The sequence below is a fragment of the Ochotona curzoniae genome, unplaced genomic scaffold (genome assembly GCF_017591425.1).
Source record: "Ochotona curzoniae isolate NIBS_2020 unplaced genomic scaffold, NIBS_Ocur_1.0 contig_908, whole genome shotgun sequence".
Taxonomy (NCBI): Eukaryota; Metazoa; Chordata; class Mammalia; order Lagomorpha; family Ochotonidae; genus Ochotona; species Ochotona curzoniae.
Window position 1 is genome coordinate 28,286,671 of NW_024466607.1, and position 24,267 is coordinate 28,310,937.

Sequence of the window (24,267 nt, forward strand, 5' to 3'; positions counted from 1 at the left end):
AAAAAAAAAAAGGCAGCAATTAAGCAGAATTGCTGCAAAATATGTAGCAGCACACACTAAAGGAAATTTGCTTCCAAACGGGTTCCAGGATGATCTTCAGTGGGGTCATGAGATCCCTAGTCCTGATGTCTGTCTCTGGTAGCAATCAAGCCAGCCTAAAACAAATGTACCCACACTGACCCCTAAAGTACCAGGAACAAAGGGGTTCCACTTTACAGAGCCAGATGTTGCTATCACAGAAAGTGAGGATAAGAATGTCAGAACTAAACAGCTCTTTTTCAGCTCCCACTGTGTCAGGAGGAATAACTTGACCACTCAAGTTCATTTTCTCGTGGCTGAAAGGAAAGTACCCAGGCAAAACTTTAATCTGGGCCTTGATGTTATGTCAGGAAATCAATAAATCCTCACTAGGATGTATAAGTCTCCTACCTCTAATTCCGATTCCCAGTTTTAGTGTGAAGTTAGGTCTCATGAACAGGGTTCTTCAACCCTGGCCTTACTGATGCTCGGGGCGCTGAGAAATTTTCTGATTCTGGGCATTGCAAAGTCTAGCAGTATTCCTAAAGTCTACTGACAGGAAGGCAGGAGTTTCCCATCCCTGAACTGGGACAACCTAAAGTACCTCCAGGCCCTGCCGAATGTCCCAAAGGGGCAGAAGTGTCCCAAGTTGCGAGTCACTACTTGAGAACTCAGTGCTATGGCTCCACCAGTACATCTCACTGAGTCGTCATCATCTTCCTACAAGGGAGATGGTTCTCTCATTTTCAACCTGAAAAGGTGAGGCACTGGGAGGTTAGCCTGCCCGAGATCTCTCAGCTGGGAAATGGCATAACCTGAAGTTGAGTCCAACTCTAAACCATCATGTCCATGAAGCCTCATGGCCTCCCCAGCTGGCCCTGAGCTGGGAGCCCAGATATAGCCTAGGAGCAGAAGATCCAAGTTCAACTGCCAAGGTCTTGCTACAGACAGTGACGTGTTCCCAGTGTCACACAGGCAGGGATCACTGTGACTGGTACTGGCCTGTCTGGAATACTCTGTAACAGAGAACACACTCTCTCTTCTCACTGGGCCACAACCTGGAAATTGAGAACCCTCACAGAGAATCCATTTGTCACCAGTGACAACATGGGAGAAGGTCAGGTAGCTTGGATCTTCAGTGATGCTCCAGAAGGTCAACAGGCTTCCTTCCTTCCTTCCAGCTTGTCAGAACTAACCAAACCTCAGCTTTTTAAAAACACAGCACCTAAATCATACAAGGAGGGGTGGGGAAAGAGGGTTGTTTTTGTTTTTTGTTTTTGTTTTTTTTAGGCATGAAAAGCTCTCTTGGAGAATTCGGCAGCACAAGCTCAACCTCTCAAGAAATTCCTTCTCTCCCACATGCTTTCAAGCAGAGAACATTCAAGCAATAACACAAGTCAATGTTTACTGAGCACTCACTCTGTGCCAGGCCCCGTGCTATGTGGTTTACTTAACTCCCATTCTGCTTCTCCACCTACCGTAGAAAATAGGCATTTTCATTATCCCTACTTTCAGAAGGGGACAAATCCTATTCTCAAAGATGAAGTCTCTTGCCCCAGGCCATCGAGCTATGCCTAATTCAAGCCAGCTTGTGTCTAACATCTGAATCTACAACACATCAATAAATTGATATTTGTAGATTATTTTATGAGCAGCATTGCAGGCAGGTTAACACTGTACACAGCAATAATTTTGAAACACAGCTTGTAATCAGGGTCTAATCGCCTTTTAATTGCACCACCACCCGCTGTTGGTAAAGAAAGGCTTACACCTTGTCTCCTAACAGGCTAAGAGATGAGTTTTATTGTGGAAAACATAACTGCAGCCCATTAGAGGAATACACAAATGCCTCCTTCTGCAATCATAGCAGGCTGGATACCTTAGCCATGACAAGGTACTCTTACGTAACTTGTTCTCAGGATCCTGGAGATGGAAGCAGAACATACAGTAAAAACCTCTCCAAGTCTGCAAAGGCTCTGCAAAGTTCCCTGACATGCTTGGCACAGAGCTGCCCTAAGTCTGGATTCTTCCCCCTCACCCTGCACAGTAGAGCAGTGAGCTCTTTCAAGGACCTCTACTGGCATCCTTGCCTCCCATCTCACCTGTTCTTTCCTCTATTGGATGCTTCCCAGGACCACCTGCTGAAGAAGTGGCTTGCAACTGCATCCTAAACATGAATCTGTTTCTAAGGCTTCAGATCAAAACAAGGATGTTGGTGAAGCAAAAATAGATTGAAAATGGATTAGGGTAGGTGATTTGGCTAATGCATGCTACTCATAAATCAACATAATCCTCATGATGATCCAAGTAGCCTTTCAGGTCTCCTGATCAAATCAGCTACCTGGTACCTCATGTTACTATCATTTTTTTTTCAAAGCCAAGTAATTCCTAACATGAGGGAACTTAAAAGCTTAAAAGTCAAGGACCTCGTTCATACAGAGAACTAGCTTACATAGGACCTAACCTTTAACTCCAAGGAGATTCCAACAGATTCAGCTTCTTTACAGGAGACCAAGGATCCAATACTTCTTACCTGTACATCCATACATAGTATTAAATGCAACCGAGATATGGTAGGTAAACACGCTCACTATCTTCAAGAACATTCCTAGATCAGGGACAAGTAAATGTATGACCTAGTGTTTATGACCTCACTTGAGCTACCCACAACCCATATCAGAGTGTTTGGGTTGGAGGCCCAGCTCTACTTCTGACTCCTGATCCCAGCTCCCTGCACACACACACACACACACACACACACACACACACACACACACACACACAATTTTCCTACATCAATCAGATAAGTTTTATTTAACTTCAGTCATAGATTGCAAGTGCTAAAGTTTTGTACGGTTCAATGTGATGCGTTATGAAATCCCTTCATTTTAAGAGGCTTTCAATTTTTTTTAAGATTTTTTTTTTTATCGGAAAGGCAAATTTACAGAGAGAGGGAGACACAAAGATCTTCCATCCACTGGTTCACTCCCCAAGTGTCCCAATAGCCAGAGCTGAGACGATCCAAAGCCAGGAGCAAGGAGCTTCTTCTAGGTCTACCACGCAGGTGCAGGGTCCCAAGCCTTTGGGCCATCCCCTACTGCTTTCCCAGGCCACAAGCAGGGAGCTGGATGGGAAGTGGAGCAGCCAGGGAACAAACCGGTGCCCATATGGGATCCTGGTGAATGAAAGGCAAGGATTTAGCCACTAAGCTACCACACTGGGCCCCGAGACTTTCAAATCATAATTTTCAAAGGCAACTGAGCTGAGGAGATATGTGTTCCAGATCTAAGTCTGACAATGAATATTCAACAAATATTTTAGCCATGATCCTGTACCAGGCCTTGTTCTTGGTACTGAAGACACCGCAGGGGAACAAGACTACAACCCTACCTTCTGGGAACATATATTCTAGAGGGATAGAGAAACTAAAGTGCCTACTTATTCTTAACTGATCTACATTGAATGGAGTGAAATAAGGCAGGCAATGACAAGCAACAGTGAAATTATGTGTTTTAAACTACACTGCCAGAGAAGGCTCCCTGAGAAGGTGACAATTGAGAAAGACTTGACCATCACGAGGGAATGAGCCTGTGGGATGTTGTGGTAGGGAAGAACTGGCCATGGGAAGGAAGGAGAAATTATCACATGGGTCAAATCACAAGGGCCTGTGAGTTTCTACAAGGACATCAACTTTTCCTCCGAAATAGAGACTTAAGAAACGCTAATAAATAATGAGTTATTCCATTAATTAATTGTGAGGCTATAAAAAGAGAAAATGACCATTTAATCACAAAAGACACAATTCAAATTACATTTTCTAATTTTGCTACATGCCTTCGGAACCGTTGACATCCAGAACATTCCAGACTCTTCCTAGGACACTACTGAAAGGCTGAAGTCACTGTGATAGGAACGTCCTTGACATGGATGAGTTTCAAGTGCAAAATCAACAAAGGAATTCACAAGAAATACTCCATCCATGCTGACATCCAAAGGGGTACAGTACAGCAAAGCTCCAGTGTTTACAAGGGATTTTTCAAGGTTACAGATGTCACATATGAGCTGCATAAAAATAGACAAGAACGCAGTAACCTACTCATTTTTTTTGTTTGTTTGTTTGGATGTGAATGTCAGCTCTTAACGAATTTGACAGCCTTTATTCTCAATATATACAAAATCAGTATATCCTGTTACATGTGTATACAAAGTCAAGGAAAGAACCGCTAACATCAGAGAGTGGTGTTTTGCATTAAATAACCATCATTTATAAAGTAACATCCTTCATGTAAACCCCTGTGGTAAGGAGATGTCAGAATGTTTTCTCTTATAAACCACTTAATTCCCCTTAGTGGATATCATCAATTCTGCCATCCAAAACTAGCTGGGCAACGAATGCCAACACATGCAGTGAGCCAACTGTATGCCATTGCCTCATAAGGTCAAGTTAATCTATTTTTAAAGAACACAGCCAGTGGCAAAGGGTGCTCACTGTGGAAACAATGGACCAGTTGGGTTGGCTGTCCTTGCGCTATTTTTTTGTAAAAACTGTGGAGTGTTTCACAGCGTAACCTAAAAATACCCCTTCGAGAGTGGTCTTTTGGCACTAAGAACAAAAACTAATTGATTTTTAAAAGTCTAAATGGGAGAGGAAAATGACATGGAAACATGAAACAATCTAGAAAGAGGTCTAAAACATGACTGTTTTCTGTAGCAAAAACTCAGTTTGCTATTAGCAGAGAAAACTGTACACATGGACAATGCTGCAAGAGGGAGAGTGTCACTCTTAGAGACCCTGACACGGGACAGGTCCCACATTCACATAAAACAGAAAAGCTCCCATCATCCTACAAGCTGAAATTTCACACTGAGAAAGTCACTTGTTAAACTATAGTTACAGGCAATAGGCAGAAACATTAAGTAGCAGTCATTTGTAGTCAAGTATACATTATTAGACACAGGGAGGAACCTGTGTCTAGTTAATTGGAGGAACTGGTGATGAGAAATTGAAGACACTGGTATCCTGGGTGAAAAGTAAAGATGAGCTGGGAGCCAAGAAGGAAAGATGCTGCACATGGCGAAGCAGCAACTAGGAGGAAACAAAATGATTGTTCATGCATCCCATCAACTTTAGTGAGCATCTATTATTGGCTGGATGGTATTTGAGACACTGGGAGATAGCTGAATAAAAGAATGAAGCTTCGTGTTCTCATGGAACCTGCTTCCAAGTGTAAGAAGAGATAGACAATAAAGAAACAGAGGATGATGCGAGACTGTGTCAAAGCTATGAAAAACAGAGTGGGGCTAGAGGGTAGTATTGTGGCACATAACTAAGTTAACACTTGAGACACTATTATCCCATATTAGGATGGAGGTTCAAGCCCCTGCTACTTCTGCCTCCGATCCAGTTTCGTTCCAACGTGTCCGGGAAGCAGCAGATCACAAACCAAGTGCTCAGTTTCCCGCTACACACATTGAGGCACTGAAACAATTTCCTGGCTCCTGGCTTCCACCTCGCCCAGCCCTGGTTGTTGAAGGCATTTGAGAATAAACCAGTGGATAGAAAATGAACATCTATCCATCTGTCCATCTATCTACCCATCCCTCTCCCCCTACACACACACTCCCATCACTCTGCCTTTCAAATAAACAAATAAAATCTTTAAAAATAAAGTAATAAACAAGTAGGTAAGGTGTTGGCAAAGCTTCAGGGAACTCCCTGATACGGGGGTCAGGAGTGTGCTGGGACCAGCTCAAACCAAATCTGCAGTGCCAGCCACCTCCAGCTCCACCACCTGGTCTCCCAGCCAGAGGAGCCAGCTGTTATGCATTTCACAGCACACCTGGCAGTGGTCCTTCAGGAGATCAATGAAAAGTCTGAACAGAGTCCCTCTGAACACACAAGCAGGAAGAGAGTCAGTGTTGTGAGCATCTAGGGGATCCAAGAAAGACAAGGCACTGCAGTCTATACTGAAGACATAGTAACTTTACAGAGTTAAGGTTCCATAGGCAAAGTGGTCAAAATACACACAGTATCAAAGCAACACCAAAAAATGGAACAAATAAAGATCTTTAATTGCATGTGGCCACAATGTCCTGGCTGTGGTGAAGGAAGCGGCTAGTGGTGGTGTTTTGGCTTTTAAATTGCATCTATTTATTTTCCCCTTTCTGCCATAAAAAAAAGGAAGAGGAACAGTTTTGGTTCCTGTGTCATTTAAAAAACCATAAAATTCACCTACAAAAATACAGACGCACAGTCTACAATCAACTGATTTGGGAAACCACAGTCACACAATTTTAAACCTCTTCAGACAGGGTTATTCAGGGAAGCGCAGCTTTTCACACTTGCAGAAAACTGAGAGGCACTCCCACTACGTCTGGAGTGAAGACACTAAGGCCACAAAGGCAGACTTGCTGGAGATGACAGCATGAGCTGGCAGAGCCTGTTATGGCACCCAGGTCATTTGTTTCATTTGATGTCATCGCCTCAATTTCAGCCTGTTCCCTAGGGCAGCAGTTCTCAACACTGAGCAAGCATCAGCGTCAGTAAGAGCTTGTTGAAACACCCCCTAGGTACCACCCACCCATGAGTCCGTGTCAGTAGAGCTGGAGTGAGGCCAGGCAATGGGCATCTCTAACCAGATCCCATGTCATGCTCAAGCTACTGAGGAAGGGGACTCTAGGACAGCATCCAATATCCCAGGAATCAGACACAGCTCAAACCTTTGGAACCTCAGTTTCCCACATCTGAGTCCAGTTAGGAGGTCAAGAAGAGAATGCCCATAGGAGGTAGCTTAGCAGAGACTCTGGCAAATCCTAAGATACACACTTAACTAATACCAATTACATCTTATAATTCCTTAATAAGCTTTTCCCAAAACACTAGACTAGTGAAGCATCAAGAGAGATAAGAATGACTGGCAAGACATCAAGCAAGGGCAGTGGAGGACAGCCCAAAGCCTTGGGACCCTGCACCCACAAGGGAGACTAGAAGAGGCTTCTGGCTCCTGACTCCTGGCTTCAGATCGGCTCAAAGCCCTGCCGAATGCGGCCACTTGGGGAGTGAACCAGCAGAAGGAAGATCTCCTTCTGTCTCTCTTTCTCTATGTAAATCTGCCTTTCCAATAAAAATAAATAAATCTTTTTTTTAAAGATTTATTTTTATTATTTTTTTATTGGAAAGGCGGATATACAGAGAGGAGAGACAGAGAGGAAGATCTTCTGAGTGCAACGGCCGATCCGAAGCCAGGAGCCTCTTCCGGGTCTCCCACGCGGGTGCAGGGTCCCAAAGCTTTGGGCCATCCTCAATTGCTTTCCCGGGCCACAGGCAGGGAGCTGGAAGGGAAGCGGGGCTGCTGGGGATAGAACCGGTGCCCATATGGGATCCCGGGTGTGCAAGGCGAGGACCTTAACCACTGCGCCACCGCGCCGGGCCCCAAAATAAATAAATCTTTTTATTTACAAAAATATATTGAGTAAGTACACATTCATAGCAGCTTTATTCGTAACAGTCAAAATGGTAAACAATCCCAATGTCAACCCAAGCAAAAGTACAAAGTGATATTTGTAGACAATGGAATACCATTCAACAACAAAGAAGAACCAAATCAACAATACACACAACCTGGAATCTCCCAAAGATCCTGAGAATTCAAAATAATGTTAGACATACACATTTTCATATCACATTACTTCATTTTTATAAGGGTCAAAAACAGATCAACTTGTTTATGGAAAAGAAATTACACAGGCTTTACCTGTGGAATGGATAGGAAAGAATTCACTGGGAAAGGCAGGAAGGAAATTTCTGAAGTAAAAGAAATGTTCGACATCATGACTTTTAGGGGTGATAACACAAAAATCTGCACTGTCAACATTCAACTTCTTGGCACCTGCGCATTTCGGGCAGGCAATGTGGTACAGCAGGCTAAGCCCCATCTTGGGATGCCCGGAGCCTATAATGGAGTGCATGCTGGAGTCCATGAGGTCCACTTTTGAGTCAGTGCTCTGGTAATGTGACTGCGAAGCTGCAGGTGATGACTCCAATAACTGAGTTCCAGCCACTTGCTTAGAGTTCCTGGCTCCTGACTTCAGCTCAACCCAGCAAGGACTGTTGCAGCCTTTTGGGAAGTGAACCAGTAGATAGAAGATCTCTCTCATGCTCCTTTGCCTTTCACATAAATAAATAAATCATCAAAGAAAAAAAAAAAGATCTGTGCATTGTACTACAGGTAAACGAATCTTAATATACTAGTGTATTTACATACACACAGAGTTGTGTGTCACTCAATAACAGAGAAGTTTTGGAAAATGCGTCACTAAGCAATGTTGTCATTGCAGAAACACCAGCATACAGCTGCATAAATGAAGACAGCTACAACAGCTGTGAGTAACAAAACCTTAGAGGAATATCATTATCTATGAGCTCCAATACTGACCAAAACATCATTATGCAATATGTGTCCTTGTGGGTATACATAATTTTTACCTTATTTTACAACAAAAGACAACTGCCTTCTACAGTTGAAAATGAACCAACTTGGGTAGTAAGTGCTGTGGCACAGTGCATTAAGATATACTTGCATCGCAGGCATTCCCATATAGGAGTACCTGGTTCAAGTGCTGGCTGATTCACACTTCCTGTCCAGCTTCCTGCTAACAGGCCTGGAAGATGGCATAAGATGACCCAAGTATTTGGTCTCTGTGACCCAATTGGGAGATTATGAATAGAGCTCCTGGTTCTAGGTTTTGGCCTGGTCCAACCTTGTCTAATCCAAGAACCTGGGGAGTAACCCAATATATAGAAGTTCTCTCTCTCTCTCAATATACAGAAGTTCTTTCTCTCTCTTTTTCTCTCTCTCCCTCCCTCCTTCCAATCCTCCCTCTGTCACCTTCCCTTTCAAATAAACACAACTTTTTAGAAACAAAATAAAATGGGTCCATCACAATGAACTAATGGTTAAATCCTTGCCTTGCAACCCCAGGATCCCATACGGATGCCTGTTCATGTTCCAGCTGCTCCACTTCCCATCCAGCTTCCTGCTTGTGTCCTGGGAAAGCCATTGAGGACGGCCCAAAGCCTTGGACCCTGCACTCACGTAGGAGACCCTGAAGAATCTCCTGGCTTTAGATCAGCTCAGCTCAGCTCTGGCCACTGCAGAATGGCCAGAGGGGAATGAATCAGTGGATGGAAGATCTTTGTCTCTCCTTCTCTCTGTAAATCTTCCTTTCCAATTAAATAAATAAATAAATAAATCTTCAATAAATAAAAAGTTAGAAAGAACAAACCATCTCAATCCAACAGATCCATTTAGTTTGACTCCTTCACAGTGCAATCCTGTTTCGTACAATACCATTTGCTATTCTGAATTATTTTGGTCCATGCATCTCTCCAGAGAAAGAAACCCAAAACAACAGAATATTTTCTCACTAGATCTTTCCACACAGACAGCATCCCCACAGTGCCCTGTGTCACTGAGACAGGCTAACTCAGGAAGCATGCAACACACGGCTAACACTTTTCCACACATCAAATAAGAGCCTATCTCAGAGACGACCAAGACACAGAAGAGACAGCCAGAGCCATTCTGCCCTGCTATTTCAACCAAATCTCCAGGAAGAAACAGAGAAGAAATAAAGCTTGGGGGAATAGTCAAAGGCACGTTTATTGATAATCAGGGGCTCAGAAGGGTTAACTATGTCTGGGTAATGATCACATGCCAATAGTTCTCACAATGCAGTAGACTGCAGCCGCTCAACCTTCCCAATCACGGTCTTCTCTCTATGGCTTTTTTTTTTAAGATTTTTTTTTTTTTATTGGAAAGGCAGATATACAGAGAGGAGGAGAGACAGAGAGAAGATCTTCCATCTGATGGTTCACTCTCCAAGCACCCGCAATGGCTGGAGCTGTGCCAATCTGAAGCCAGGAGCTATTCCGGGTCTCCCACATGGGTGCAGGGTCCCAAGGCTTTGGGCCATCCTTGACTGCTTTCCCAGACCACAAGTAGGAAGCTGGATGGAAAGCAGGGCCTCTGGGATTAGAACCAGTGCCCATACAGGATCCTGATGCATTCAAGGCAAGGACTTTAGCTGCTAGGCTATCGTGCCGGGCCCTCTCTATGGCCTTCTAAGTAGATTCTCTCACACACACTCAGGCCTGTTTACAAACATTCGTGAGCACATCGAACAGTCTTGGGTGGGGTGTCCTGGTGGAGCAAGTTGCCCACAGCTGCCAGCTGAAATCCCCACGGCTTCACTTTTGATTCAGCTTCCTGCTGATACACTTGGAAAAGCAGTAGAGGATAGGCCAAGGCCCTGGGACCCTGCTGTGGGCCCCAGATCTTGACTGGCCTAGTCCAGCCCTGGCAGTCACAGTCATTTGGGGAGCGACCTAGTAGATGGAAGATCTCTCCCTCTCTATTTCTCTCTCTCCCTCCCTTTAACTTTTTCGAAGTTGGCTCATGTAGGTTTGCATAGCGCAGAAACGGCAGTCCACTTCCAGATGTGGCAAGGTGTTGGGTCTCCAAGGCTGGGGAGATGTGCAGCGGACGTGGTCCAGACTCTCCCTCCTGCTACTGATAGTTAGAAACAAATACTAGCTCACAGCTTAGAGTCAGGTTAAGAAAAAAAGAAAGAAAGAAAGAAAGAGAGAAAGAAAGAAAGAAAGAAAGAAAGAAAGAAAGAAAGAAAGAAAGAAAGAAAGAAAGAAAGAAAGAAAGAAAGAAAGAAAGAAAGAAAGAAAGAAAGAGAAAGAAAGAAAGAAAGAAAAAAAGAAAGAAAGGAAGGAAGGAAGGAAGGAGGAAAGAAAGAAAGGAAGGAAGAGAGAAAGAAAGTAAGAGGGAAAAAGACACACATTAAAGGAATTCACAGGAGGCAGAATCTGTTCGCCTTGGGGGAAGCTGGAGGACTTCTTGGAGGAAGTGCTCAGTAGAGGACAAAGCTTTCCCTGGCTGAGTGACAGAAAGCCTCTCAGCTCTCACAGCTACCTCCAGGACAAGCTGTCTCCCCTGCCCCCCACCTCCATGTCATCTGAAACGAGCCTGTTTCCAAGAGGGGCCCAGCCCAGCCCTCCTTTCCTGTGACACATTCCCCCAGCTGCTGCCTGCCCTTATGGAAACATATGGGAACTTTTCACCACGTTCCAGTCCGCCACCTCCTCGGGTGCTTTCCCCAGGAGGCTCTGCATCACTGCACTGGGTGGCTCCTGGGACCCCTGTAAGGCCTCCAGTCACCCGTGTTGGGCACCCACAGGAACAACCCAGGCCCCCCCCCCCCCTATGGTGGTGGCACGCCTCTGCACACAGCCGGGGGCGGGAGGGATTGACTTTGCTTCCTGCATCTCCCTCACCAATCATCCCGTCATCCAGGCTCTTGCCCCCCTCCTTTAGCTCTGCAGGTGAGGCCTCCAACCCTCCCTTTTGGTCCCTGCGTCATCTTGGACAAGCCGCTTACTGAGTTTTCAGTCCGGGGTTTCCTTATCTGTAATACGAGTTTTATAAGAACCACTCCGAATTATGAATCCGAAGGAGATACTGCAAGTTTAAGCGTTCCACCCAGAGCTGAGCACCGGGAGTAAGCTAACAAGGAACAGTAGCCAACCCTCTGGCCATCAGAAGTGCCCATGGTGGGGCTGACAGCAGCGCCCCAAGCCCATGATCTTGCCACACTATACAAACACAGCATCGCCCAGCTCCGGGGCGGGTGGTGAGCGCAGCCTCCTAGGTGGCCGGCTTGGGGTCATCACCAGTCGTTCCCAGCGACCCCACCACAGCTGGACGCAGGCAACCGGCTCCCTAGGTCAGTAGGCAACACTGGGCGACAACAACCGCATGCTTCGCCTCACAGCCCGCAGCAGCCTGGGATGCGCCCACCTTCAGCCCTGCCTCGACTTCCCCTAACCCACCTACCCAGCCAGCTTTCCCCCGCGGGCTGCGCTGTACCTGGGGCGGGGGGTGGAGGGGGAGAACGGATAAAGTCTCCCCGCCGCCCAGAGCAACGCAGGTGAGCAAGAACGACGCGCCCCAACTTTTGCGCGCCTCACCCCCTCCCAGGGCGTGCGGGCCCCATCTCTCCCCCTGGGCGGCGCTCGGAAGGGGAAGGCGGGAAAGCGCGGCGGGCCGGGGGCTTACCTTGTCTGACGGCTTTGAAGGTGACGGCCTCCTTGCAGCTGTCGAGGACTCCGAGCACGTCGTAGCGAGGTAAGCCGGACACCCGGACCCCCTGAACCTCCAGAAGCAGCTCCCCTTCGCCCAGCCTCGGGCCCTCGCCGCCGCCCGGCAGCCCCGCCGCCTCAGTCACCACTGCCGCCGGGGACACCGCTCCCACGTACGGAAACTCGCCGTGCTCGGCGCCCCCCAGCACCGTCACCCCCAACTCGCCCTGGGGTCCGCGCCTCACGGTGCACTCGTGAACCCTGCTAGTCCAGTGGTTCTTCTTCTGGATCACTTTCGACATGATGACTGCTTAACACCTCTCCTCCCCCTCTCCCTCAACCAACCCCCCAAAATCAGTAAATAAAGGACGAGAAGAAAGCCGGAGACAGGTGCCCCCCTCCCCTGCAGCACAAGCCCCCCGTCCCGAGGCGTCTTGCGGGGCTCACGGGAGGCACATCTCGCCTCAGGGAGCGAAGGGCGAGCGGGAAACTTGGCAGGCTCGCTTCCCCTGCACGCACTCGCGCACTCCAGCCATCACCCAACAAACTTTCCGGGCTTCCCCGCGAGCCCCGCACGCGCGCCCGCCAGCTTTGTCTGCATGCCGGTGCCTCTCCGGGCACGATCGGGCGCCGGCCCGGGCTCTCCCGGGTCAGAGTCCACTCAGCGCCGCTTGGCTTCTCTCTCTTTCTCCTTCCTGCCTTCTCTTGTCTTTTAGAAATGTGCCGTCTCCGTCTCTGTCTCCCGCCCGGCTCGCCTCTCCTCCTCGCGGGCGGACGGGCTGTTCCAGAAGGCGAGGGAAGCCCTTCCAGTCAGTTGCCGGGAGCCCGGGAGACGCGGTGCCGGGGCGGGGGTGGAGAAGACCGGAGAGAAGTGCCCGCGGCCCCTTTAAGCAGATACAAAGGCTCGGCTTGTTTTGTTAGAGTTCATTCTATTCCGCGCCGCCGAGCGCAGCGGCCGGCCTGAGGAGACGCGCGCGCATGCGCCCCGCGGCCGCCAGCCGGCCCGGACGCCCCACCCCTCCTCCCCGGAGGCAGAGATTCCGAGTGCTGCCCGCTGGGTCCTAACGCCGACCATCGCCCCCCTCCCCAGAAGCGCCCTCCTTCCCCCGTGGTCCCGTTCTCCATCTGTGCGCACCCTCTCCCCTGCCTCGATGTTGTCTTTCAATGCTCTCGACCGTACACGTCCTTCTGGGGTTGAGAAGTCGCGCCCGTGTTTTACTTGCCGCAGTTGGCAACTTTGCAAACTTGGGCAGCCTGGCTTTGGGCATTTGAAAGCCGTGGCAAACAGGTGGGGGTTGGGGAGGCTCACACGCTCGCCCCTGGCGCTCGCGCGCGCGCCCTCCGCCGGCCCTTAGCCGCCCTCGGCCAGTGGCTGGCCACGCTGTCGGTCACCCAGCTGGCCTGTCCGCGCCCACGTCGCCTCCTTTCCCCTCCACCCTTCAAACCCTCCAGGATCGAGCCACAGGCTGCTCGCCTGCTGTCCGCCTGCCCCTGCGCCCGTGGGGGACACCGGTGTCCATGTGTCCCTGGGGACCAGGGCATTGGGGTCCTCCGCACACCGACGCTCAACGCAATCCCTTTGCGTGTCGCACGTGTCCCGCCTCCGACAGCCACCCGCACCGTTCAACTTCGGGGACGCAGGGGAAAAAAAAACTATAGACGAGGGAAGAGAAGCCGAGAGAGTCGCGTAAGGTCTCTAACTTAAAAAGGGACCGACCCGGCATCTGTAACCGTCCTTCCCGCAGGCACTGCGGCAGCTGGTCCTTGGCCCAGGACAGCAGTGTCAGTGCAGTCTGGAAATTCTCCGAGCAGCTCGGGGGACGCCGACGGGGTGGGGAGGGGGGTCCCCGGCGCGCCGGGATCGTGCGCTCGGCCCCCACCCCGGTTGATGCTGCGCTGGGTACCAGGCGTCAAGTCCTAGGGAGCCTTGGCCGGAGCTGGGAAGCTGACCTCCTGCAAAACAAGCCCCAGGCCGGCCTGCAAATGCTCTTCCCCGGAGTTTATTTCACTCCTCGCTGGTTTGCAAGTTGTTTGTTCATCCTCGGTCTCAGGAGAGATTCCAAGAGGTGACTTTAAGCCAGTGCTGTTGAGGAACTTCGCATACCCCCTGGTGCACCCTTGGTGGGACGTTTAACAGGTGCCACTCTCCGGCTCTCCCGATCGGGTTAAAGGGGTCGGTCTGACATTACCACACGCGCCGCCTTGGGAGTATTCCAGGGAAAGTGCTTGCAGAGTGAAATGGCCTAGAATTAAAAACAAAAAAACCTAGCAGTATTTATGAGCAGGGGTATTCCAAACTAGGAAATCGTCTGAAGGCTTAGATGAGGAAGTGACGATAATTAATCCCTTACATTCTAGAGCTTTAAAGGGTATGAAAATGAATAATGGTGTGCTTTTAAAGCACAGTCTAATTCTAATCGAATAAAAATAAGGAGATGGGTGGTGGGGACAGCGCTTTGAGAACTGGCTTGCGTGTCTATCAGAATGGCTGGGATGGAGTCGCGGTTCCACCTCCACTTCAGATTCCAGCTCCCTGCTAAGGCGCACCCAAGGGGGCTTCAGCCACTGGCTGCAGTATTTGGTACTCTGCACCCACCTTCTGGCTTCCCAAGCCCAAGTAAACCAACAACACATGGGAGTTTCTCTCACCCTCTATCTCTATCCAGTACATTTTTTTAATTGTATAAATTTTATTTTTGATAATTTTTACATATTTGATTAGGGTGCAAAGGGTCAAAAGCTAGAGGAAAATGGGTGTGGCCATTGTTTTCACATTCTCTTTTTTCCTTCCTATATCTGGGGTATATAAGGGGAGAAGCCACACCACCCTCACAACCACCCAAGGGACCCCGATGTGGGGCATGATCTGAGGATCCCGCTCAAGCGGTTTTGATAGTTCAACATTAGTGTATTGCTGCCGATCTTGCCACTCCAAGCACGATGAAATCACTCCAGAATCCACTGGCTGACACAGACCAGCTAGGAGTCTGTTTCCCTACTGTGCCCACTCCCACTCCCAGATCATGCACTCTCCACGTGGAACTGCAATTTAGCTTGACAGAGTTACCCTCCCCAACTCCCAACCCCCTTACCCTCCATGCCAGCATCTGCTAGCTGTTGCTGCAGCAAAGCCCAACCAACCCTCATTCATTCTGACTTATGCATGTACCAGTAGGTACAGTCCGCTCAGCCTGCCTTGTCTCTGATCCAGCTTACATACAGGCCAACAGGTGTTGTAGTCCTGCCTGGCCTGGTCTGCCCCAATCCCAGCTCTTACACTCACCAGTAAGAATAGTGACCCAGCAGGGACTCTCCCTGTAGCCCCCTTACCAGATTTGCTCACTCTTTTCTGGTCTCATATGTGCTAGTTGGGTGCCGAGGCCCAATCTGGCATAAACTGCCTCATCTTGGCATTTGCCAGTGGGTGCTGTAGCCTGACCTAGCCCTGCCCGTCCCCAATTCCAGCTCACACTGGTGGGGACTACAGCCTAGCCCAGCCCAACCAGCCCCCAGTCCTGGCCCTAATATGAACTGGCTGTTATTGCAGCCCAACTGGCATGATCCACACACCGTTCGGCCTCTCAGATTTGCCACTGGGTGATATGGACTGGCCCAGTCTGGCTCACCCCAGACCTGAGCCAAAGTTGAGCCTGTGGGTACCATAACCTGGCATGGTCTGGGCTGCTCCTTTTCTTGGTTCTTGCGCTCACCTGCAAGAACTGCGTCTCTGTAGATGAATTGCCCAAGCTTCTCCATCAGAATCTCTCCCAGTGCCAGATCTCACGCATACTGGTGGATCCATAGGTCTATATAGTCTCCCTCTTGCCCTAGCAGGAACAGTAGCCTTTCCTGACTGGCCCTCACCCCTTCCAGGCTTTTTTTGTTTGTTTGTTTGTAAGATTTATTTGTTTATTTATTTATTTAAAATATTTATTTATTTTTATGGCAAAGTCAGATATACAGAGAGAAGGAGAGACAGAGAGGAAGATCTTCCGTCCAATGATTCACTCCCCAAGTGACCACAATGTCTGGTACTGTGCTGATCCGAAGCCAGGAGCTCTTCCGGGTCTCCCACGCAGGTGCAGGGTCCCAAGGTTTTGGGGCATCCTTGATTTCTTTCCCAGGCCACAAGCAGAGAGCTGGATGGGAAGCGGGGTCACCAGGATCAGAACTGCCGACCATATGGTATCCTGGCGCTTTCAAGGCGAGGACTTTAGCCACTAGGGCACCGTGCTGGGCCCTTTGTTGAAATTTTTAGTGTTTTGTTTATACTTTGAGAGAATAAGGGAAAGCTTCTGTCTGCAGATTCACTCCCCAAATGCCCATGGCATCCTAGACTGGTTTGTCAAGTAAATCTGTCCAAGAAAATGTAGGCCCTGTTATCAAGGATTCACAGATGCCCCATACATCAACAGTAACCTTGACCATGTGTGCTGTCTTGCTTTGCTTTTCTATGTCCTAGAATTCTGTTTCCCAAGATTGCCCCTGCTTAACTAAAACTGGTGGTCCCTGCCTTCCCACTCCACTTTCATTCCCACATAGCTGAGCCCAAGGGATAAGGTGACATCAGGGTTTTGTGGCTTCAACCACAAAAGCGACATTTTCCTTTTTCAAGGTTCCAGTTATCACCTCAAAGCTGAGAAGGGAAAGGACTAAAAATGTAGCACATGTCAGGGGTTGGATGTGGATCAACCCCAAGAGAAGTACTTGAGGGCAGGATGGAGAGGAAGGGAGTGACGCATTACTATCTAGGGCCATAAAAGAAACGATTTGAACCTTCAAAGCAGCCAAGTCGGCCAATTTCCAGGCACCGAGTTCGGAATGTTTCCTTTGACCCTATCACCAACTCAGCTTCACCTTTTCTAGTCCCTGTGCCCTGGACTGGAAGCAACCCCAGAAAGAAATCAGCTCTCTCCTGTCCAGCCTTTGACTACTCACTACCAAAATCCATGCCTTGCATGGCTTATGAATCATATTTAGTGTTTGGATGGATGCAGAAATGAATAAAATGCAATACTATGTGAGAAATGACCCTGAAACTAAACTCAATTTACAGTTGGTGTCCCAAACCAACGAATTTATAGATTTTTTTTTTCTTGGGGAACTTAGCATTGATTTATTTTAAGTAGATTTTTTTTCCCTGAGTAGTTGTAAAGCCAAATCTTAGTATTCTGTTGTTCATGCTATGAATTGGGCTGTACACAGGTAGGTGTCATGACACAGCAGGTGAAGTGGCTGTTGGGACACCTGTCTCCATATATTGGAGAGCATGGCTCATGTCCTACTACTGTGCTTCTAATCCAGCTGCCGCCCGGTACACGGTCTGGGAGGCTGCAAATGATGATTCAAATGCTTGGGTCCCTATCACCCACTTGGGAGCTCAAATGGATTTTCTGCCTCATGTTTTCAGCCTCCAGTGTTATAGGCATGGGGAATGGGCTAATGGATGGGAGATCCTTGTGTCTATTTCTGTATAACTATGTCTCTGTATATGTGTGTCTCTGTTTCAAATAAACACAAAGAATATATTTATTTGACATGTGAAGTTACCCAGGGTGAAGAAGGAGAGATTTTCTATTCACTGACTTATTCCCTTAATGGCAGCAATGGTAGCAGATGGAATAGGCTAAAGGTAAAAGTTCAGAAGTCCATTCAGGCCTCCCATGTGGGTGTAGGGGTGCAGGTACTTGACGCATCTTCTACTGGCTTCCCAGGCACGTTGGCAGACAAGAGGATCAGAAGCTGAGCAGCAGGGACTTGAACCAGCACTTAAGATATAGCCATTCCCAGCAGCAGCTTAACTCACTGTACCATGATACCAATACCTAAAGGTGGTTTTTGACATCTTGTTTTGTTTTTCATGAAAATAGGAATTTGACAATACATTCTAATGGGAGAAATGGTGCAGAATGCCTAACTCCAAGGTTATGTGCACATACCAGGACAGTTACATCGTGGGCTTCTTAAAAAAAAAGATTTGTGCTTTATTTTAAAGTCAGAGTTACAGAGTGATAGTGAAGGTATGGGGATCTTTCATCCCCGAGTTTGCTCCCCAAATGGCCCCAAGAGCCAGAACAGGGCTGATTTGAACCTGGGAGCCAGTACCTTCTTCTGAGTCTCCCATCAGGATGTAGGGTTCAAGGCCTGGGCCATCTTCCGCTGCTTTCCTAGGCCACAAGCGGGGCTCTGCATGAGAAGTGGAGTAGCTAGGACTCAACCCAGTGCCTATAAGGCATGCCAGACCTCTGTGCTACTTTTTGTGTTTATCACAACTGCTCTGTGAGGCAGGAATGATCTGGAATCACCTTAATGTTACCACTGAGGAAAGTGGAGCGTGGGAAATGAAGAGACGAGGGAACCTATGGCACAAGCCATAGCCTGGGCTGAGAACCACCACAGCACGAGATGGGAGGGTCTGTCCTTAGCATGTTTGCCTAACAGTGATGTTGGTTCTCTGATTTTTCCAACAGTGTGCAGTCATTTAGTCGCCCTCCTCTCTGTCTCTTCCTTTCAATGAGTGGGAATAGTGTTCCACTCTGGAATTTGATTTGCTGTTCCCCATCTGCAAGCTCTAAAGATGGAATAATTTAGAGGAATGTAAAGAGAATTAATTTGCAGACATTTTTACAATGTTTAGAGTCTGTGGGCTATGGTACAGGTGATGTGCCAAACATCCTCACACTGTTATCACATAAGCATCTCAACAGTGAATGCAAGAAACAGAGTTGATAGGGAAACTAACTAAACTGCAACACAATAAACACTCAACATGTTAAGCTCCTGTTTTCATACAGCTAGTTCTGTTTGATAGAATACAAACAAACCACAAGTATAAAATACATACTGCCTCTGCTCTCAAATGCATTCTTCTTCCCTAAGTTTTAAAGCTGTGTCAAAAGGGGCCTGCTCATGGCACAGTGGGCAAGGCTTCTGCCTGTGGTGCCGTGCCAGCATCTCAAATAGTTTGTGCTTCATGTCCCACCTGCTCCACCTCTGATCTAGTTCCCTGCTTCCATTCACCTCCCCCTCGCCCATTCCCCAACCAACTCACCCCACCCCCCCCATAGTGTGCGCACTGTCTTCCCTGACCCAGCAACCGTGGAAACCGTCACCCGCACCTACCCTACCCCATCTGCACAAAGTTCTCCAGGCACCACACACAACACAACACAAATCCGCAACATCCGGAAAACAAACCCCCCCCCATCATATCCACCTTCCATAAACCCCTCACAAAGACCCCACATTCATGCCGCCCCCTACCTTCCCCCGATCCGCAAACAACCAACAACAGCAACACAACCACCCCGCCCCCCACCTCTCTCATTTCCACAAAGCGCGGCCCGGATCACCGATACTCCCTACCCGGTCATACACCACGGTGGCACCCTGGCACAGCCCCCCACCTCATACACCAGCATCACCCATTATATCCAACTCTTGCCGCTTGCATTGAGGCAAGTAGACACATGTGTCCACCGAGCCTTGCCCACAGACAAATCACTCAGGATAGGACCCAGAACGTAGTGCAACACCCCACTGAGCCACAATGCCTGCCCCAAGAAATTTATAACTGCAGTCTAAGGCAATATTTTAGTAACGCTGAAATTTGAGTATGGAAACTAAGTTGATTAACTGTAGGACAGAGGTAGACATATAAATTAGTTACCTTATGATTTCAGAGGGATGCCATCAAGCTATTTATGTCAGAGTTGCAGATGTAAATTCTTCAGAAACAGGAAAGTCTTTGACTGCAAGCAGGTTGTGCCTTTACTTTCAGTCAAGCTTCTTGGTAATGTACATCCTGGGAGACACTGGGCGGTAGCTTAAGCATTTGTGTTACTTCCATCCACACTGAGTTCCTGGCTCTTGGCTTAGATCTGGACCAGCAGTGGCTGCTGTGGATATTTGGAAAGTAAATCAGTGGATAGAAGGTTCTCACTCTTTTTCAAATAAATAAGAATAAAACTTTTGGGGTCCGCCCAGCGCTGTGTCATAGTAGGCTAAAGTCTCTGCCTGTGGTTCCAGCATTCTACATGGGTACAGTTACTGTCCCAGTGGCTCCACTTCTGATTCAGGTCCCTTTGAATGGCCTGAGGAGGAAGTGGAGAAGGGCCCAAGTGCTTGGGTCCCTGCACCCATGTGAGAGACCCAGAAGAAAATAAAATAAATCTTTCAAAAAACCTAGGTAAGTTTTTCTTCTTTTTAGTGCTTTCAACTGGACAAAACTAAATACATTGTTCACTTCTAAGACATCACATATAAACTGTTATTTTGAAAAATATCTGTTTTTATTGCAAAGGCAGATTTACAGAGAGGAGAGACAGAGAGAAAGATCTTCTAGTCACTGGTTCACTGCCAAAATATTTGCAATGACCAGAGCTGAGCCAATCTGCAGCCAGGAACCAGGAGCTCTCTCTGGGTCTCCCACACAGGTGCAGGGTCCCAAGCCTTTTTTGGATATCCTCAGCTGCTCTCCCAAGACATAAGCAGGGTGCTGTGTCAGAGGTGAAGCGGCTGGGACATGAACCAGTGCTATAAAGTGGGATGCCAGCACTTGCAGATAGAGGATTAGGCGATTGAGCCATTGTGCCAACTCCTGAACCACTATTTTAATACCCCAGAGAAGGAACTCCAGAAAGAGCTTATCTCCTGGCTAATTTTCAAGCTCTCTAAAGTTTCTGCAAATGTTCTTCCAAAGGTAAATAATAATAAGCAGAAGATTTGAAGTTAGACTGAGGAACCGAGAAGAGCCCCCAATTTTATCATATCTATCCTATAACTTCCCAAGTGGTTCCATTACTTAAAACATTAAACATCTGAAATGAGCATATAATCCTGTATATATGTAAATGAAAATATTCCTGACAATAGTGTATATTTCGTTGAGAACGGGCAATCACATTTTCTTGAGAATGGATCTTTTTCTATCTCTTTTCTTCCATCTCCCAGGAATTCCTTAAAAACACAGTTACTTATACAACGTAGATGCCAAGATAACGTTCAAGTTTGTGGTCAAAACTATTTAATTTCCAACGGTTCTTCCTCTTCTTTGTCCTGTATATATGTCAATTTACTGCACCAAACCACAACTGATTACAAGAGGAAGAAAAATACACATCAAAATTAAGGTTAGAATGCCAATATTTTTCAATATACCAGTAATATAATTTCCTTCAGAGTTTGTGAAATAGCTTAATTCGGGTGAGCATGGTGACACAGCATGTTAAGCCACCACTTGGACTGCCAGTTATGGCTTCTCTGTTTCTGATCCGATTTCCTGCTAAAGCATCTTAGGAGGCAACAGGAAAGAAGCTGTGTACTTGGGCCCCTGCAACTCCTGGTACATAGCTTCAGATCAGCTCAGCTCTGGCTGTTGTGGCCACTTAGGGATAAAATCAGCAAATATTTCTCTTTGTCTCTCCTCTTTGTAAATCTGCCTTTCCAATAAAAATAAATAAATCTTATTTTTTTTTTCTTCAAAAACGTCGCTGGTTTTTTAGGAAGTGTAGTTACTACCTCATATAATTAGCCAAGACCAGTGTTCAAACTAGATTTTGACATGTCCAGATGAACGGCTTCCGGTGGTATCCTCAGATTTCTTTCTCTGGACTCTACTTTTTACTATCTGTTGCCCTCATCCTCTTCTATCACAGACTGAGCTTCTGCAGCCAGCCGGGAGAGACGCTGCAGGGCGTTCACTGAGTCCTGAATGAGCAATCATAGTGGAGAGATTTTCCCACTAATACGAACATAACGTAGTTGGAAAAACTCTAGAATAGCAGTTTCAGTAGTTGAGATCAGAAACAGATTCTGCCCATTTTCAGTGGCTTTGGCAATCAAGACAAGTGAGTGAAGAGCCTCCTCAGCTGCCTTATGGAGCCTAACACAGAGTTCAAGAATGTGGAACAACTCAGAGAGACCTCAACAGGTAGTATTCTTCCACATACTTGTCAGCTGCCACCTAAAAAAGTTCCAAGGAGTCAAATGTTGTGGGAGTTCGAGCTCCACCAAAACTGCAGTCATTGGCCTGTATTTCTGTAGATATTTTGAAGGTATTCTGAAGCTGGCAACAATGCAGCATTGAACAGTTTTATAGGGGAAGCAGTCAAGTAGTGTACTTGTTTGGTACAGATGGCTTGTTAAACTACAGAATGTCGGTTTCCAAAGTTCTAAAATGAGTCTTGCGTTTCCTCTGTGCATAAGCTGAAGAGGAAAATTAAATATTCCAAGTTGACACAAGACAGCTGGCAGATTGTTTTCATTCATCCATTCTTTCAACAAATATTGATTAGATACATATTTTGTGGAGTCCTGGTATGGAGCTAAAAAGACACATTGTCTTTCTCCAAGAGAAAATCTCCAATCCTAATTTGGGGCTCAGACAAGAAAAAAAAAGGCCAGTGGTTGGTAAGGTCAGGAACACCCAGGCTGATCCTGGCGGAGCTCTCCCTAGAGAGGATTACAGTTTGTAAACATGGCTTTAGAAATTAAAGATGCCACTGTTAGGAGAATTTCTCGCCTCTTCCCTTCTAATTTATTTTAACAGTACATTAAAAAGAGGCAAAATCCAGTTATATGATCCCACGAAGGTGCTCAAAGGTGTGTTTTATGGCAGCTTCCAGTGAGTTCCCAGGCAGTTGTGGTCTTCCAGCATGTGGATCTACAGTTCTGGGAAGCACAGCGCTGTCTGGCATGATGCTGAGCCAGCAAAACCTCATCCAGGTTTTGGAAAATGACTCAGGATGAGGCTGCAATCTCAACAACCTTGCTCCTTGAACTGTGCCATCTTAGGAAAATCATTCCCCACCAAATCACGTAGCCTGATGAATGAGGATGGAAAAAAAAAGTATTATTCACTTTCCAGATTTAGCGTGTTCCTAGAATTTTAAACTCACTTTTATGGACCGTTGCCCAGGTAAGAGACGACACAGCCAAACCCAGAATGGTGTTGAGCAACCTCCCTCAGGGAGTCTGTGCCCAAATTTGGAGTCATTGTATCCTGCACATTCCTGGTGCAACGGCCTCAGAAATTCAGCCTTCCTGAGTCTGAGTGCCCCAAGGATTTCAGAGGAGAGCTGCTGAATGAGGCAAAGTGTTGTTAGACACTGCACTGTTCGGTATTTAGCCCTCTGTTGCAGTGAGTACATAAGCTGGCATATGCTTGGGAATGTTTCTGCTTCCAAACTCATCTGCATTTTTCAGATGTTTGACCTTGATCTGAATGACCTTGCCTCTGGAACTCAGAGTGCTGGGAACACACAGCTGGGTGATGGGAGCAAACATTAGACAGAGAGCGTGCTGGGGTCCCCCCTCACCCCACCCGCCCGCACTGCCTTTTCTCTCTTTCCCCATTTTAGACAGACTCAACTTCCTTCAGTTATTACTGCCAGTGCTAGTATTACTTTAAGTTTTTAAAAAATTGACCCCACCAAAGCCTAAATCTATTAAAGCCATGCTATTCATTTGCTAAGGCAAGCTGTGTTGGCCTGACCCATGTCTTCTTGATAGCTGAGATTGCTTTCAAGGTTCCTATCTCCCACACAGTTGATTGCTGTCACACGATGAAATGTATACACACAAAGACAAACTGCTAAAACAAACATTTCATGAAAGCATAGTTACACTTTCTGCATACGATGCACTATGCCATGGGCTACAGCCCACAGCCAACCCATAACCTGTATCTTTATGACTCATGAGCCGAGGGTGGCTTTACATTTGAAAGTGAATCCAAGAAGACTAACATTTTCAGGGAGACATGTTTACAGCATGGCAAACACTGCTGTAAATCTTTGTAGTTACTGTGTCATTAAATCTTCACAATCATTTGTCTTTGTCTCAATCAAAATCATGACCATAATGACAGTGGTGGTTAACATTGCAACATCTTGGACCCGGCGCAGTGGCCTAGTGGCTAAAGTTCTCGCCTTGCACACGCCAGGATCCCATATGAAGACTGGTTCTAGTCCTGAATGCTCTACTTCCCATCCAGCTCCCTGCTTGTGACCTGGGAAAGCAGTTGAGGACAGCCCAAAGCCTTGGGACCCTGCACTCTGAGGAGGTTCCTGAGACCCTGAGGAGGTTCCTGGCTCCTGGGT

General features: G+C 47.3%; 1 protein-coding gene across 7 annotated transcripts in view; it reads right to left on the bottom strand.

Annotated features, from left to right (window-relative positions):
• MAGI1 (membrane associated guanylate kinase, WW and PDZ domain containing 1) overlaps window positions 1-13,138 on the bottom strand; it is a 594,780-nt gene extending 581,642 nt beyond the window's left edge. For 6 of the 7 annotated variants that reach the window (XM_040994775.1, XM_040994774.1, XM_040994772.1 and 3 more), the window contains exon 1: window positions 12,144-12,468. In XM_040994775.1, the coding sequence (XP_040850709.1) occupies window positions 12,144-12,468 (325 nt within the window). Of the gene's footprint in view, window positions 1-12,143; window positions 12,851-12,890 lie in introns of those variants that run through there. The other variant, XM_040994773.1, reaches the window with a different exon arrangement.
• Window positions 13,139-24,267: the final 11,129 nt, after the last annotated feature.